General features: G+C 38.2%; 1 protein-coding gene across 1 annotated transcript in view; it reads right to left on the bottom strand.

Annotated features, from left to right (window-relative positions):
* XYLB (xylulokinase) overlaps positions 1-17,701 on the bottom strand; it is a 287,508-nt gene that overhangs the window by 220,026 nt on the left and 49,781 nt on the right. The window contains exons 7-8 of the mRNA XM_056804817.1: positions 6,768-6,833; positions 2,879-2,951 (exon numbers count right to left, since the gene is read on the bottom strand). Of these exons, the coding sequence (XP_056660795.1) occupies positions 2,879-2,951; positions 6,768-6,833 (139 nt within the window). The remainder of the gene's footprint in view (positions 1-2,878; positions 2,952-6,767; positions 6,834-17,701) is intronic.

Raw genomic sequence — 17,701 nt, 5'->3', positions numbered from 1 at the left:
CATTGCTACAAATTGAGAGGTTGAGAACCGCTGCCTTACAGAGTCTAGAATGATGGCTTTTATATAATACATAAATAGTGATCAAATATTGACTGAATAAATAATTGTTTCCTAAATTTGAAGAGCCACCAGACACATAGAGATAGGAGGGGAGGCAACAAGCATTTGTAATGCACCTACCATGTGCCAGATACTGTACTAAACTCTTTAAGTATTATCTCATTTGATCCTAATAACATCCCTATGAGATAGGAACTGTAATTATCTCCATTTAATTATCTCCAGGAAATTTAAGTTGAAGTTGAATGACTTGTCCAAGATTACACAGCTAGTAGGTGACTTAGGTTGGATTTGAACTCAATTCTTCCTAACTCTAGACTCAGCACTCTATCTTCTGGGCTATCTGGCTTCTTAGAGAGAGTCAACTGGGAAGGCAGCTAATATAGCACAGAATGGAACCTCCTCAATTAGACTATAAACTTCCTTAAGGCAGAAGCTATCTTTCCTACCTTTTCTCTAGTTCACCAACACCTCTCACAGACCTACACATAGTATACATTCTATAAATGGTTTTTCCCATTACTGCTGATTAATAATTTATAGCATGAACAAGTACATTCAATTCAACAAACATTTATTAAGCACCAATTCTATTCAAAGCACTATGCCAGACATGGGGAGAGATAAAAAGCTTAGATAAGACAAAGCCCCTTCCTACTTAGATCTGACGGCAAACATGACTTTGATTCCTGGCAAAATTCTAAAATGCTCAATTTTTTCAATGCTTAATGAACAACTAGAAAATGAAGCAATAATCACAATGGGAAGATGGATTTAACAAGAAAAGGTCTTGCTAGACAAACCTTATTTCATTTTTTGACAAGGTTAATAAACTGGTCTGTCAGAGAAACACTGTTAAGACTCCCTAGATTTTGGCAAAGCTTTGGATAAAACATCTCATGCTATTCTTATGGATAAGATGGAGCAATGTAGGCTAGATGAATAGGATAGTTAGAAGGGTGCAGAACTGGCTGACTGTTCAGATTTAAGAAAGAGTCATTAATGTTTGAACATCAATCAGCCTGGAAGGAGGTCTCCTGCACAGTGTCCCCGAGATCCATGATTGGCCCTGTGCTGTTTAGCATTTTAATTTAGCATTTAGCTAAAGGGATAGAAGGCAAACTTAACAGATTTATAGATGGCACAAAGCAGGCAAGGATAGCTAACACATTAGATGGCAGAATGAGGATCCAAAAAGATTTTGACAACCTAGAACAATAGGTTGAATCTAAAAAGATGAAATGTAATAGGAATAAGTGTCAAAACAATCAATTTCACAAATATAAGATAGGACAGTTGTGGTTTGATAGATGGTTTTCTGAAGAAAAAGATCTGGGGTTTTAGTGGAATGCAAGCTCAATTTGAGTTAATAATGTGGTATGGCAGCTTAAAAAAGGAACATAATCTTGGGCTAAATTAATTGAGTCATAACTTCTAGGAATATATATGTAGTAGTTCTTCCATACTCTGGGTCACCTTGCTCATCAATGGTAATAATACAACTGTATAAGATATACATTTCTTTGTGGCTTCTTTCTTGCCTTCTCTTGCCCCTTCCCTCTGACTAATTTTTAAAAAGTTACTACTCAGGTGAGCCACTACAGTAAAATGATTTAGGAGCATCTCATGTTTGATCTGTTCCTCCTGATTCTAGCATGAAATAAAAACACAGTCCAACTCAAGAGATGGACAACTCCTTGGTCTCCAGTGTAACACAGAAGCTGAGAATGTCAGAATTAGAAGAGAAATCAGAGTTCATACAGCCCAAGATACATTCACACAAGAATTTGCTTCACATCCTCCCAGACAAGGGTATTCCCCACTTAGACTTAAAGACCCGAAGTAAAGGGAAACTACCTTCTGAGGTACTTACTACCTTCCTAGGGCAGCTAGGTGGTACAGTGACCCTAAACCTGGATTCAGGAACATTCATCTTTCTGAGTTCAAGTGTAGGCTCAGATACTTACTAACCTTGTGTTCTCAGGCAAGTCACTTAACCTCTTTTGCCTCATTTTCCTCCTTTGTAAAATGAATTAGAGAAGTAAATGGCAAACCACCCTAGTATCTTTGCCAATAAAATCCCTTTAGGATCACAGAGAATCAGACGTGACTGAAACAAATGAACAAAATACTACCTCCTGAAGCAGCCTATTCCACTGGAGACATCTCTAACCAAGTCAACTTCCTCTTCTATATAGCAAGCCTTTTCTACATAGCAAGCCTTTAAATACTTGAAGACAGTCATCATAGTCAGTCGGACTCCTCTCATCTGTAGGCTAAACATCTCTAGTTCCTTCTACTAATACCTATAGCATGACCTGGTGGCTTTCACTCTCCTGCTTTTCCTCCTCTGTCCACTGGCCATCTTTTCAATGTCCTTCCTAAAATGCAGCAACAGAACTGAATGCAAGATTTTTTCCAAGTGGGATGTGATCAGAATGTAGTGAGTGTAGGGTAGCAATGAATATAGTGTGAGATTCTGAACCACCCACATAAAATTAGCATCTGAAAAAACCTCTAACTTGTGTGTTGAAAATACAAGAAGATTATGAATTTAAATACTCCCTTCCTTTCAAATTAACCAGATATACACTACAACAAAGAACTATGGGAAGTCCCCACATTAGTGATGCCCACCCTAATCTACCAAGCCCCCAGCATGCTATTTGCTACATGAATATCCCTGTACCCATAAAGACAGATGGTACACATACCCATAATGTGCAACACATACAGTAGGCATGCAAAGCAGAGAACATGCCTAATGCATACAATATAACACACAACATACATTTCCCCAGGCAATACACTCACTTACCATCACCGTAATCAATGGGTGTATAGGATCCAAGGAAGAGGGAAGCCGCAAAATTACTAACCAAAGCGATTCTCTGTAAGAGAAACATCACAACCCAGGGTGATTCATTGCCACGCTCACCTTGAGTAAGGGACCATTTTAACAAACACCATTCAAATGTGAAGGACTGCCACCTTTGGCTCCTTAGAAAGAAGGACAAGTGATGCCTGCCTGCTTTTACACATGTGGATGAGAACACTTTGTAGTATATCAAACATCAGACAAGGGAATCCTAGGGGGAAAACTGCTAATGTCTTTGAAGGGACCCTATTCTCTTCAGTTTCCTGACTTTTTATAAGGCTGCCAAATTCAATTGAAACAAATTATTGAGGAAAATAAGGGAATGTTCCTATCTATTAGTGACTGTGTTCGCTTTCCTGTTTTACAAGATCTTTCCTCTGTGCAACTCCCTTTAAATCAGGTAACAAAAGACTTCTTGGGACACAGGATGAATACCCACTAAATTAAGAACAAATACTTTGCACAGACTTCACCCTTGCCTGGAAGGCATTCTCTCTTTGCCTTACCCTCTTCAAATCCCTGGCTTCCTTCAAGACTCATCTCAGAAGCCACCTTCTTATGGAAAGCTTTTCCCATGCTCCCCAGATGCTAGCACCTTCCCACTGAGATGACTTTCCATTTCTTCTAGATGTATCCTGCAATATCTATTAATTTGCATGTTGTTGCCTCCATTGGAATGTAAGCTTCTTGAGGACAAGTATAGATTTTCCCCCCCTTATGACTCCAGGGATTAGGGCAAAGACTAGAACAAACTACTTAGAAATGTTGATTGTTTGATAGACAAAAAACCTAAATATCGGTCCTGTGGAATTTCTAAAGAAATAACAAGCTCACATTCACACTCCTTTCTTTATTTCAAATGCTAGTGTAATCACTTTCTCTGCTATATGGTCCTATATGGACACTAGATTTGAGATAGACAGTAGTACCTTATCCCATTACTCCCTACAAAGTCCACTTCGTCTCTAGACAGAATTTAGAAGGTTTGGCACCTTTTCCCAAAGCATAAGTTACCAGCTAATTCAGAAGAGCAATCTGTCATCCTGAATAGTTAAATAATAAACTCTATGTTAATTTTGAAGATTAAAAAGGCACTTTGGTTTGAAATGAGCTAATCATTTTATAATTATGACTTAGAGATCAAAATAACTAGGAAATGTGTTGAGCTGATTCATATGCAACTTTTAAGTGCCTGATTTTAGCTACTGCAGGTCTAGCAGTTTAGTTGGGCTTCTGGCTTTGTCTACCCAGAGAGAACAAAGGTCTGAACAAGGGCTTTTTCTTTATAGATTTCTAATTAACAATTAACTGGAATCACCCTACCCATGGTGAAAGGAAAGAAGGAAAGGAAAGAAATAAAAATTTAAGTGTTTGCTATGTGCTAGGCAATATACTGAGTTCTATAAATATTATCTCATTTGGTCCTCTCAACAATTCTGGGAAGTAGTTGTTGAAATCATCCCAATTTTATAGTTGAGGAAATCAAGGCAAACTGAGGCTAATTGGCTTATTCAGGAAGACACAGCTAGTGAGTGTCTGAGGACAGATTTGAACTCAAGGCCTTCCTGACTCCAGGCCCAGCACTATATTTACAAGGCCACCTAACTGTCCCATGATCAGCATTGATGGCCATTTATGAGAAAAAATAAAGTGAATGAGGACCAATGGCACATTAGAAAGACAGCTGGATTTGAAGTCTAATGTCCTGGATTTCTGATTTCTGACACTTATTAAAGTTTTGTAACTTTAACTCTGTAACTTAAAGGGCTCTCTGAACCCCAGTTTCTTCACCTTCAAAATGAAAGGGTTAGGGGGCAAGTTAGTGGTTCAGTGGATTAAAAGCCAGGCTTAGGGGTGGGAGGTCCTAGGTCCAAATCTGGCCTCAGACATTTCTCAGCTATGTGGCCTGGGCAATTCACTAGCCTTTACTGTGCTTCGGTCTTAGAACCAATACTGAGTACTGATTCTGAGATGGAAGGTAAGGGTTTTTCTTTCTTTCTTTTTTAAGATAAAATGAATTACTTTGATCTAGCATATCATTCCTGGATCTGTATTTCCCAACCCCCCCCAAATCAAAGATAGGGGAAAAGGATCACTTATACAAAAATATTTATAACAGCTCTTTTTGTAATGACAAAGAGCTGAAAACTGAGGGGATGTCCATCAATTGGGGAACACCTGAACGCGCTGAAGTTTATGGTTTTAATAAAATACAATTGTGCTCTAAGAAATGATGAACAGGTTGAATTCAGAAAAACCTGAAAAGGCTTATATAAAGTGATACAAAATGAAGTAACTGAAAGATTATACAGTGACTATGAAGGACTAAACTATTATCAGTAAAGCAAGGTGCCAAGATAACCCCAAAGTATTCATGATGAAAAATGCTATCCACAGCCAAAGAAGGAACTGTTGATTCCGATTGCAGATCAAAACATGTCATTGTTCACTTCCTTCAAGAGTTTTTTCTTGTATGTGTAATATGTGTCTTCTTTCACAGCAAGGGGACTATGGAAATATGTATTCCATGACAGCACTGGTATAACCTAGATCAGATTATTTACTGCCTCAGGGAGGGTAGAGAGGAGGGAGGGAGTGAATCTGAATTGCAAAATGTCAGATAACAATTGTTAAAAATTGTTTCTATATGTAATTGAAGAAAATGAAGGAAGGAAGGTGAGAAAGAAAGGAAGGAAGGAAGGTGAGAAAGGAAGGAAGGAAGGAAGGAAGGAAGGAAGGAAGGAAGGAAGGAAGGAAGGAAGAAAGAAAGAAAGAAAGAAAGAAAGAAAGAAAGAAAGAAAGAAAGAAAGAAAGAAAAGGAAAGAAAGAAAGAAAGAAAGAAAGAAAGAAAGAAAGAAAGAAAGAAAGAAAGAAAGAAAGAAAGAAAGAAAGAAAGAAAAGAAAGAAAGAAAGAAAGAAAGAAAGAAAGAAAGAAAGAAAGGAAGGAAGGAAAGAAGGAAGGAAGGAAGGAAGGAAGGAAGGAAGGAAGGAAGGAAGGAAGGAAGGAAGGAAGGAAGGAAGGAAGGAAGGAAGGAAGGAAGGAAGGAAGGAAGGAAGGAAGGAAGGAAGGAAGGAAGGAAGGAAGAGAAAGAAAGAAAGAAAGAAAGAAAGAAGAAAGAAAGAAAGAAAGAAAGAAAGAAAGAAAGAAAGAAAGAAAGAAAGAAAGAAAGAAAGAAAGAAAGAAAGAAAGAAAGAAAGAAAGAAAGAAAGAAAGAAAGAAAGAAAGAAAGAAAGAAAGAAAGAAAGAAAGAAAGAAAGAAAGAAAGAAAGAAAGAAAGAAAGAAAGAAAGAAAGAAAGAAAGAAAGAAAGAAAGAAAGAAGGAAGCAAGGAAGGAAGGAGAGGGAGGGAGGGAGGAAAGATGCAATGGAAAGCATGCTGGATTTTGAAGATTTCAAGTGTTGATCCCACTCCTTATGTGGCCTTGATAATGACATCCCTACCTGTGTCACAGGATTGTTAGGATCAAATAACATCACGTCTATGAAACTACTTTGTAAAAATAAAGTGAGACATGAATCAGAATATTATTGTTCTCTTTTACATCTGCCACACCACATAGAAAGTCAATTAATTCCCTGAGGACAGGGACTGTCTCCTTTTCTGTGTATCCCCATATTCCAGCTCAGTGCTAAATAGTAACTGCTTTACCAATGCTTGCAGATAAAGACATGTAATACAGAGGATGTGCTATTAGTCATTAAATAGCATTTTCATTTCTGCAACTATTTTTAGCAAGTATGTGTGATACACATTTTTTTCTTAAAGATAAACATGACAGAAGGGTTTTCATTAGGACCTTTCAATAAAAGACAATGATGTTGAACCAACCTCTGTTTGTGAGTAGGCATCAGTGTTCTCCTTGAAAATCTTTGCTATCTGGTTTCCTGTAAAACGCTGAGAAAGAAAAGCAACTGTTTAGAAGATGAGTCAATAATCATTAACTCTATGTAATGAGTTCAGTCCAATGCACTCTGGATGCTTAATTTGGCTGATGTGCACTGGAAACTGGCCCCCAGCAGATAATGGCCACTAAGCAGAAGTCACTCGTGCTGTTGTTATGAGGCTTCGCCTCACCACGTAGAAAAGGCAGCCCTGAGAAAGAGCGTTACTGCCTATAATGTACACCTCAGAAGGGGCCATTCTCTGGATGAATTGCAGTTTTTACCTGCTGAAATCCAAGACAGGGCAATGGTTGCCTTTGGTTTCTGAAAAGAAGCTTTCCAATGTGTGCAGCTCAATAGAATGGGGTGGAAGGGATGGAATCAATTCAAAGGCAAGCAGAACACCTTTCTAAGACCCAGATTCTTGGGCAGATAGGCATTCAAACATAAGGGGAACATTAAAGAGACTTAACCTGCATTAAAGAGTTGCCAGTTCCTTCAAAGATAAATAAACAAGACTACTTCAGATGCTTAAAGGGGTTCTGTGATCATCTAGCTGAACCAGAACATGAATTCTGCTTAACAGGAAGACACTGCCAAACTTAAGGACACAAATAAAGTGTAACCCCCTTTACCAACAGAAATACACTAATTGGTGTCAGCTAGTTATAATGGATAGAAGGCTGAATCTAGAGTCAGGAAGAAAGGTCAAATGCAGCCTCAGTCACTTATTGGCAGTATGACCCTAGGTAAGTCACTTAAATTCTGTCAGCTTCTGTTTCCTCATCTGTAAAATGCAGATAGTAATAGCAGTTTTTGCAAGGATCAAACGAGAATGTATGTATAGAATTCTGCAAACCTTGAAGAACTACCATAAATGGTAACTCTTATAAAAGAATAGAAAAGAAGCACATTCTTAACTCCTCTGATTTTAACCATTAAAAGACCAGTGTTAACAGAAACAAAGGAGCACAGCATCCCCCTAAAAAGAATTCACATGGTCCAGTGGAAAGAGTCTCTAGAGTTGGAAAACCTAGATTCAGATTCTACTACTGATTCTTTCTACCTGAGTGACCTGGGTATTCCCTTGAACTTTCTAGACCTCAGTTTCCCAACTATACAATGAGGGGGCTGGACTAAATGGCCTGTGAGACCTCTTTCAGTCCTTCATCTCTGATTCTATGATCCATGACTTAACTCTCAGTGAGTCAAGATACTCTGATTAATCTGCAGAGTAATGTGCAGGTGACCACCTCCTTGGCAGCAATGTTCTCAGTAAATAGTCCAGAGCCAACAAAGGAAATTGACACCTTAAGCAGATTTGTTGGTTCTATCTAGAGAACAGCACTTGCCTCCAGAGTTTCCTAAACATCCCTCGATGGGGCTAGACAGGGACATTGGCAGATATCATTCACTGCAAGGATATTCTAAATATGATATTATATTGAGGCCATTGGTTAGTGACTGGAACTGGCTGACTGACAGGAATGGCAGACACAAATTAAATTGCTAGCTACAAAAAGATTCAATGGCCACACAAATGCAATTAATCAAGACTGATTATGTGCCTAATATGTGCCAGGTACTTTGCTAAGCACTGGGGTTACAGAAAGAGGTAAAAAAAAGTCATTGCCCTCAAAAAACATATAATATAATAGGGAAAACAACATGTAAACAAATATATACAAAGCAAGCTATATACAGAATAAATGGGAAATAAAAGATGGATGGTGCTGGAATTAAGGAGGGTTGGGAAAGGTTTCCTGAAGGATGTAGAATTTTAGAAGGGACTTAAAGGAAGTCAAGAAGGTTAAGAGTCAATCCTACCCAAATTAATTTACTTATTTAGTGTCATACCCATTAAACTACCAAAAAACTTTTTTACTGAATTAGTAAAACACCATAACAAAGTTCATTTGGAAGAACAAAAGATCAAGAATATCCAGGGAAATAATAAAAAAAAATGTGAAGGAAGCCTTGCAGTCCAAAATCTCAAACAATACTATAAAGCAGTGATCATCAAAACAATTTGGAACTGGTTAAGAGACAGAAAGGAGGATCAGTGGAATAGACTTGGGGTAAATGACCTCAGTAAGACAGTCTATGATAAGCCCAAAGATCCCAACTTTTGGGACCAAAACCCACTATTTGATAAAAACTGCTGGGAAAATTGGAAGACAGTATGAGAGAGATTAGGTTTGGATCAACATCCCACACCCTATACCAAGATAAACTCAGAATGGGTGAATGACTTGAATACAAAGAAGGAAAATATAAGGAAATTAAGTGAACCCAGAATAATATACATGTCAGATCTTTGGGAAAGGAACGACTTTGCTTCCGGTCAAGATGGCAGCTTAGAAAAGTTCAGACCTCAGAAACCCTTCCTTACCGATCCCAAACTGAGAGCTCCCAGGACACCGAAATTCAAGCTGAACAACAGGACAGACCCAGGAACCCTTCTCCCGGACCTGGATCAAAAGGTACGGCCCCCCAAAAGCCAAAACCCTAGATCACTCAGATCTAAAGGGCAGGCAAAATGAAGGTCCCAGGACCCATCCCCCCCAACCCAGAGTGCTGAGCCCACAGCAGCAGTGGGAACTTCTGGGTCGGCAAAAGGGACCCAGGGCTGGCTATTTTGAAGGACTCACCTTGTAAGCAACCTGAGCCAGTCTCCGGGACGCCCAACACAGACAGCAGGGAAACATAGAGAGAAGGGGGAAGCCTGTAGACCCCTGGCTGGGTCCTTCCAACTGAGTCTCAAGGGAGGTCCCAGCTTTAGGGCACCAGCTGAACCCAATCCCATCAGGAGCCCTCAGAGCTACTGAAAGGAGAGAAATCTTAGGGCCCGCAAAGGGGTTGCTCTGAAGAGCTTACCTTGAAAGTAATCTGGGCCAATCTCCAGGCATTCAACACAGATTGTGGAGGAGGAGGTTTTTTGCTTTAGGGTTCATTCAGTACAAACAAGCTGAACCTAATCCCATCAGAGGCCCTCAGAGCCCAGGGAGGCCACGACCCCTTCCCCCTTAGAGAGCAGAGTCTTCTGAAAGAACCAGTTGAATCTAATCCCATCAAAAGTCTCCAGAACACAGGGAAGCCCAGGCTCCCCACCCATCCTCATTGACTGCTGGACTTTAAGCCAATCAAAAGCCTCTAGAGGACAGGGAAGCTCAAACCCCCAACAACCCTCCCCCAAAGACTACACCAAGAGATCTTCTGTTAAAGCTCCAAGAGGGAAGACTGATAGAAGTCCCCCAAAAACAAAGAAAATGAGAGGAACAAGAGCACAGACAAATACGGGGAGTAAAGAAGGGGTGAATTTGAGCAAACAACAGAAAAAGAAGAAAGAAATTACAATAGACAGCTACTACTCAGCAAATGGAACAGAGGGGGAGAGATCAGCAAACTATAAACCAGAAATCCCAGCGAATTGGATACAGGCTGTGGAAGAACTCAAAACACAACTAAGAGAGGCTGAAGACAATTGGGAAAAGAACTTAAAAATTAAGATAAGTCATCTGGAAACAGAGGCACTTGAACTAAAACAAGAAAATAGTGTCTTGAAAGCCAAAATCAACCGGCTGGAAAATAAGGCAAAGGAGATGAAATATGAGGCAAAGGAGATGAAAGATGAGGTAAAGAGGATGAAAGACGATCTTCAAAGAAAATCAGTCCAGAAGGAAAAAGACGACCAAAAAACCAGAGATGAAATCCAATCTTTAAGAACCAGAATACAACAACTAGAATCAAGTGACCTCACAAGGCAGCAGGACACTATAAAACAAAACAAAAAGAATGAAAAAATTGAGGAAAATGTGAAGCATCTCATTCACAAAACAGACGATTTAGAAAATCGTTCAAGAAGAGACAATTTAAGAATAATTGGACTACCAGAAGACCACGACAAAAGAAAAGCCCTGGACATAATACTAGAGGAAATTATCCAGGAAAATTGTCCCGAGATCCTAGAACAAGAGGGGAAAGTGGAGATTGAAAGAATCCACAGATCACCCCCTGTATTTAATCCCCAACTGACAACACCAAGAAATGTTATAGCCAAATTCAAAAACAATCAGATGAAAGAAAAGATATTACAAGCTGCCAAGAAGAAGCCATTCAGATACCATGGAAACACGGTGAGGTTAACACAGGATCTGGCTGCATCCACACTGAAGGACCGAAACGCATGGAATATGATATTCTGGGAAGCAAGGGAACTAGGTCTACAACCAAGAATAAAATACCCATCAAAACTGACTATATTCTTACAGGGGAAAGTATGGTCATTCAACACAACAGAAGAGTTCCAAGCATTCATAAATAAAATACCAGACCTGAACAGAAAATTTGATGTCCAACCACAGAACTCGAGAATCATCAAAAGGTAATTTAAAAAGAGGGGAAAAAAACAAACAAAACAACAACAAAAATTTTATAAGAGACTCAATAAGTTAAAATGATATGTATCCCTATAAGAAAAGAAGTCATTGGAACTCTTAAAAACTGTTGCTATCACCTGAGCAGCTAGAAGAATTACACTCAGAGGGAACAGTGACAAACTGTATAGGATGAAAGGACAGGACATAAATAGGTATATAGATATATGCATTCATAAATACATATACATGTGTATGTCTATATATATATATGTATATATCTATATACATGACTAGAGCTAAAAAAGAAAAGAGGTTATGACTAAAAGAAATGGGAAAAGAAACAAGGGGAGTAAATTTATATGTCACAAAGAATCTCACGGCGGGAGGGGGGAGAACATCGATACACTAGAAGGGTAAAGAGGTTGGAGACAGAAAATACTCAACTCCTACATACTTTGAAACTGACCCAAAGAGGGAAGAACAACCCAATCCATTGGGGAAGAGAATAGATTTGCACCCTATAGGGGAGTAGAAGGGTAAAAAAAACAGACTGGTGGGGAGGGAAGCAGTACAAGGGAGGGAGAGGGTGGGGGGATTATAAAAAGACTAGAGGGGAAAATAAGGGAGGGAATAAGAAGAGAGGGGGGTAGAAAGGGAAGTAAAATAAGGGAGGGAATGGAGGGGGGGGTGGGGGCTGACTATAAACAAACATTGGTATAGAAGGAAATAGTGAAAGAAGAAAAGGCAGGACCAGGAGTAGAAATCAAAATGCGGGAAATACACAGCTAGTAATTACAACTCTGAATGTGAATGGAATTAACTAACCCATAAAACGCAAGCAAATACCAGAGTGGATTAGAATCCAAAACCCTACCATATGGTGTCTGCAAGAAACACACATGAGGAAGGTAGATACGCATAGGGTGAAAGTAAGAGGATGGAGCCAAACCTATTGGGCATCAAATGATAAAAAGAAGGCAGGAGTAGCAATCATGATATCGGACAAAGCCAAAGTAAAAATAAATCTAGTTAAAAGAGATAGGGAAGGTAATTACATCCTGATAAAAGGCAGTATAGACAACGAGGAAATATCTGTACTCAATATGTATGCACCAAATGGCAGAGCATCCAAATTTTTAAAGGAGAAACTAGAAGAGCTCAAGGATCAAATAGATAGAAAAACTACACTAGTGGGAGATCTGAACCTTCCCCTATCCGAACTAGATAAATCAAATAAAAAAATAAATAAGAAAGAGGTGAGAGAAGCAAATGAAATCTTAGAAAAATTAGAGTTAGTAGACATATGGAGAAAAATAAATAAGGACAAAAAGGAATATACCTTCTTTTCAGCAGTACATGGTACATTCACAAAAATCGACCATGTACTAGGGCACAAAATCATTGCAAACAAGTGCAAAAGGGCAGAAATAATAAATGCAACCTTCTCAGACCACAGTGCAATAAAAATGATAATTAGTAAGGGTACATGGATAGATAAATCAAAAATTAATTGGAAATTAAACAATATGATTCTCCAAAACCAGCTAGTTAAAGAACAAATCATAGAAACAATTAATAACTTCATTGGAGAAAATGAGAATGGTGAGACATCCTTTCAAAACCTATGGGATGCAGCCAAAGCAGTACTCAGGGGGAAATTTATATCCTTGAGTTCATATATAAACAAATTAAGAAGGGCAGAGGTCAATGAATTGGGTATGCAAATTAAAAAACTAGAAAGTGAACAAATTAAAAATCCTCAGATGAAGACTAAATTAGAGATCCTAAAAATCAAAGGAGAAATTAATAAAATTGAAAGTCAAAGAACTATTGATTTAATAAATAAGACTAGAAGCTGGTACTTTGAAAAAAACAAATAAAATTGATAAAGTACTAGTCAGTCTAATTAAAAAAAGGAAAGAAAAAAACCAAATTGACAGTATCCAAGATGAAAAGGGAGACCTCACCTCTAATGAAGAGGAAATCAAGGCAATCATTAAAAACTACTATGCCCAATTATATGGCAAAAAAATATGGCAATCTAAGTGATATGGATGAATACTTACAAAAATATAAATTGCCTAGACTAAAAGAAGAAATAAATTACCTAAACAACCCCATATCAGAAAAAGAAATTGAACAAGTCATCAAAGAACTCCCTAAGAAAAAATCCCCAGGTCCAGACAGATTCACAAATGAATTCTATCAAACATTCAAAGAACAGCTAACCCCAATACTATACAAACTATTTGACAGAATAAGCCAAGAAGGGGTTCTACCAAATTCTTTTTAAAACACAAACATGGTACTGATCCCAAAGCCAGGCAGGTTAAAAACAGAGAAAGAAAACTATAAGCCAATCTCCCTAATGAATATAGATGCAAAAATCTTAAATAGGATACTAGCAAAAAGACTCCAGCAAGTCATCACAAGGGTTATCCACTACGATCAGGTAGGATTCATTCCAGGAATGCAAGGATGGTTCAATATTAGGAAAACCATCCACATAATTGAACATATAAACAAGCAAACCGACAAAAATCACATGATTATTTCAATAGATGCAGAAAAAGCCTTTGACAAAATACATCACCCATACCTATTGAAAACACTAGAAAGTATAGGAATAGAAGGGCCTTTCCTAAAAATAATAAACAGTATATACCTAAAACCATCAGCAAACATCATCTGCAATGGGGAAAAACTCAAAGCCTTCCCAATAAGATCAGGAGTCAAACAAGGATACCCATTATCACCTTTATTATTTAATATTGTACTAGAAACACTAGCAGTAGCAATTAGAGAAGAAAAAGAAATTGAAGGCATCAAAATAGGCAAGGAGGAGACCAAGCTGTCACTCTTTGCGGATGATATGATGATTTACTTAAAGAATCCCAGGGAATCAACCAAAAAGCTAATTGAAATAATCAACAACTTTAGCAAAGTTGCAGGATACAAAATAAACCCACATAAGTCATCAGCATTTCTATATATCTCCAACCCAGTTCAGCAGCAAGAATTAGAAAGAGAAATTCCATTTAAAGTCACCCAAGACAATATAAAATACTTAGGAATCTATCTGCCGAGACAAACACAAGAACTATATGAACACAACTACAAAACACTCTCCACACAATTAAAACTAGATCTAAACAATTGGAAAAACATTGATTGCTCATGGGAGGGATGAGCTACCATAATAAAAATGACCATCCTACCCAAACTTATCTATCTATTTAGTGCCATACCCATTGAACTACCAAAAAAATATTTTACTGAATTAGAAAAAACCATAACAAAGTTCATTTGGAAGAATAAAGGATCAAGGATATCTAGGGAAATAATGAAAAAAAAAAATACAAAGGAAGGTGGCCTTGCAGTCCCAGATCTCAAACTATATTACAAAGCAGCGGTCATCAAAACAATTTGGTACTGGCTAAGAGACAGAAAGGAGGATCAGTGGAATAGACTTGGGGTAAATGACCTCAGTAAGACAGTCTTTGACAAACCCAAAGACCCCAGCTTTGGGGGCAAAAATCCAGTATTTGATAAAAACTGCTGGGAAAATTGGAAGACAGTGTGGGAGAGATTAGGTTTGGATCAACACGTCACACCCTACACCAAGATAAACTCAGAATGGATAAATGACTTGAATATAAAGAAGGAAACTATAAGTAAATTAGGTGAACACAGAATAATATTCATGTCAGAACTTTGGGAAGGGAAAGATTTTAAAACCAAGCAAGACTTAGAAAGAGTCACAAAATGCAAAATAAATAATTTTGACTACATCAAATTTAAAAGTTTTTGTACAAACAAAACCAATGTAACTAAAATTAGAAGGAAAGCAACAAATTGGGAAACAATCTTCAGAACAAAAACCTCTGACAAAGGTCTAATTACTCAAATATATAAAGAGCTAAACCAGTTTTACAAAAAATCAAGCCATTCTCCAATTGAAAAATGGGCAAGGGACATGAATAGGCACTTTTCAGTTAAAGAAATCAAGACTATTAATAAGCACATGAAAAAGTGTTCTAGATCTCTTATAATCAGAGAGATGCAAATCAAAACAACTCTGAGGTATCACCTCACACCTAGCAGATTGTTCAACATGACAGCAAAGGAAAGTAATGAATGCTGGAGGGGATGTGGCAAAGTAGGGACATTAATGCATTGCTGGTGGAGTTGTGAGTTGATACAACCATTCTGGAGGGCAATTTGGAACTATGCCCAAAGGGCGATAAAAGACTGTCTGCCATTTGATCCAGCCATAGCACTGCTGGGTTTGTACCCCAAAGAGATAATAAGGAAAAAGACTTGTGCAAGAATATTCATAGCTGCGCTCTTTGTGGTAGCCAAAAATTGGAAAATGAGGGGATGCCCTTCAAATGGGGAATGGCTGAACAAATTGTGGTATATGTTGGTGATGGAATACTATTGTGCTCAAAGGAATAATAAAGTGGAGGAATTCCATGGGAACTGGAGCAACCTCCAGGAAGTGATGCAGAGTGAGAGGAGCAGAACCAGGAGAACATTGTACACAGAGACTGACACATTGTGGTACAAGAGAACGTAATGGACTTCTCCAGTAATGGCTTTACAATGTCCCTGAACAACCTGCAGCGATCTATGAGAAAAAAAAAACCAAAAACTAAACTATCCTCAAGCAGAGGACAAACTGAGGGAGTAAAAACACCGAGGAAAAGCAACTGCTTGACTACAGAGGTTGAAGGGACATGATCGAGGAGAGACGCTAAATGAGCACCCTAATGCAAATACCAACAACAAGGAAATGGGTTCAGAGCAAGGATACATGTGATACCCAGATGAATCGCGTGTCGGCTAGGGAAGGGGGGGGGCTTGGGGGGAGGAAAAGAAAACGATCTGTTTCCAATGAACAATGTATGAAAATGACCAAATAAAATAATGTTTAAAAAAAGAAAAAAGAAAAAAAAGAAAGGAACAACTTTAAAACCAAGCAAGAGCTAGAAAAAAATCACAAAATGTAAAATAAATAATTTTGATTACATCAAATTAAAAAGGTTTTGTACAAACAAAACCAATGCAACCAAAATTATAAAGAAAGCAACAAATTGGGAAACAATCTTCATAACAAAAATCTCTGACAAAAGTTTAATTACTCAAATTTATAAAGAGCTAAACCAATTGTACAAAAAATCAAGCCATTTTCCAACAGATAAATGGGCAAGGGACATGAATAGGCAATTTTCAGTTAAAGAAATCAAAACTATTAATAAGCATAAGAAAAAGTGCTCTAAATCTCTTATAATCAGAGAAATGCAAATCAAAACAACTCTGAGGTATCACCTCACACCTAGCAGATTGGCTAACATGACAGCAAAGGAAAGTAATGAATGCTGGAGGGGATATAGCAAAGTCGGGGCATTAAGGCACTGCTGGTAGAGTTGTGAATTAATCCAATCATTCTGGAGGGCAATTTCGAACTATGCACAAAGGGCACTAAAAGACTGTCTGCCCTTTGATCCAGCCATAGCACTGCTGGGTTTGTACCCCAAAGATATAATAAGGAAAAAGACTTGTACAAGCATATTCATAGGGTGCTCTCTGTGGTGGCAAAAAATTGGAAAATGAGAGGATGCCCTCCAGTTGGGGAATGGCTGAACAAATTGTGGTATATGTTGGTGATGGAATACTATTGTGCTCAATGGAATAAAGAACTGAAGGAATTCCATGGGAACTGGAATGACCTCCAGGAATTGATGCAGAGTGAAAGGAGCAGAACCAGGAGAACATTGTACACAGAGACTGATACACTGAGGTACAATCAAATGTAATGGACTTCTCCATTAGTGGCAATGCAGTGATCCTGAACAACTTGGAGGGATCTATGAGAACAAACATTATCCATATGCAGAGGAAAAACTGTGGGAGTAGACACACCAAAGAATAACAATTGTTTGATTACATGGGTTGAGGGGATATGATTGGGGATGTAGACTCTAAATGAACATCCTAATGCAAACACCAACAACATGGAAATAGGTTCTGATCAAGGACACATGCAATACCCAATGGAATTGCGTGTTGGCTATGGGAAGAGTAGGGGGAGGGGAGGGAGGGAAAGAATATGATTCTTGTAACCAAGGAATAATGTTCTAAATTGACTAAATTAATTAATTTTTTTAAAAAGGTCAAGAGTCAGAGCAAAGGAGGGAGAACATTACAGATATGGGGCATACTCTATCAAAAAAAAGTGTTGGGGAGAAGGCATAAAGAGATTGGAAGGTAGGAGGCAGCTAGGTAATAAAGGGATTTGAATGCCAAACAGAGCATTTGGTATTCACTCCTGAAGACATTTTTGTTTTCACTCCTGAAGCCACTGGAATTTATTGAGTAGGGGGAAGAAGGATGATATGATTGGACTTGTCCTTTAGGAAAATCTCTTTGGTGGATGAATGAGGAATGTTTTGGAGAGACATGATGAAGACACACCCATAGTATGTATGCTATTGCCATT

Source organism: Monodelphis domestica, chromosome 7, assembly GCF_027887165.1.
Source record: "Monodelphis domestica isolate mMonDom1 chromosome 7, mMonDom1.pri, whole genome shotgun sequence".
In the NCBI taxonomy this organism is placed as follows: Eukaryota; Metazoa; Chordata; class Mammalia; order Didelphimorphia; family Didelphidae; genus Monodelphis; species Monodelphis domestica.
This window is presented reverse-complemented; position numbering and strand designations above follow the sequence as displayed.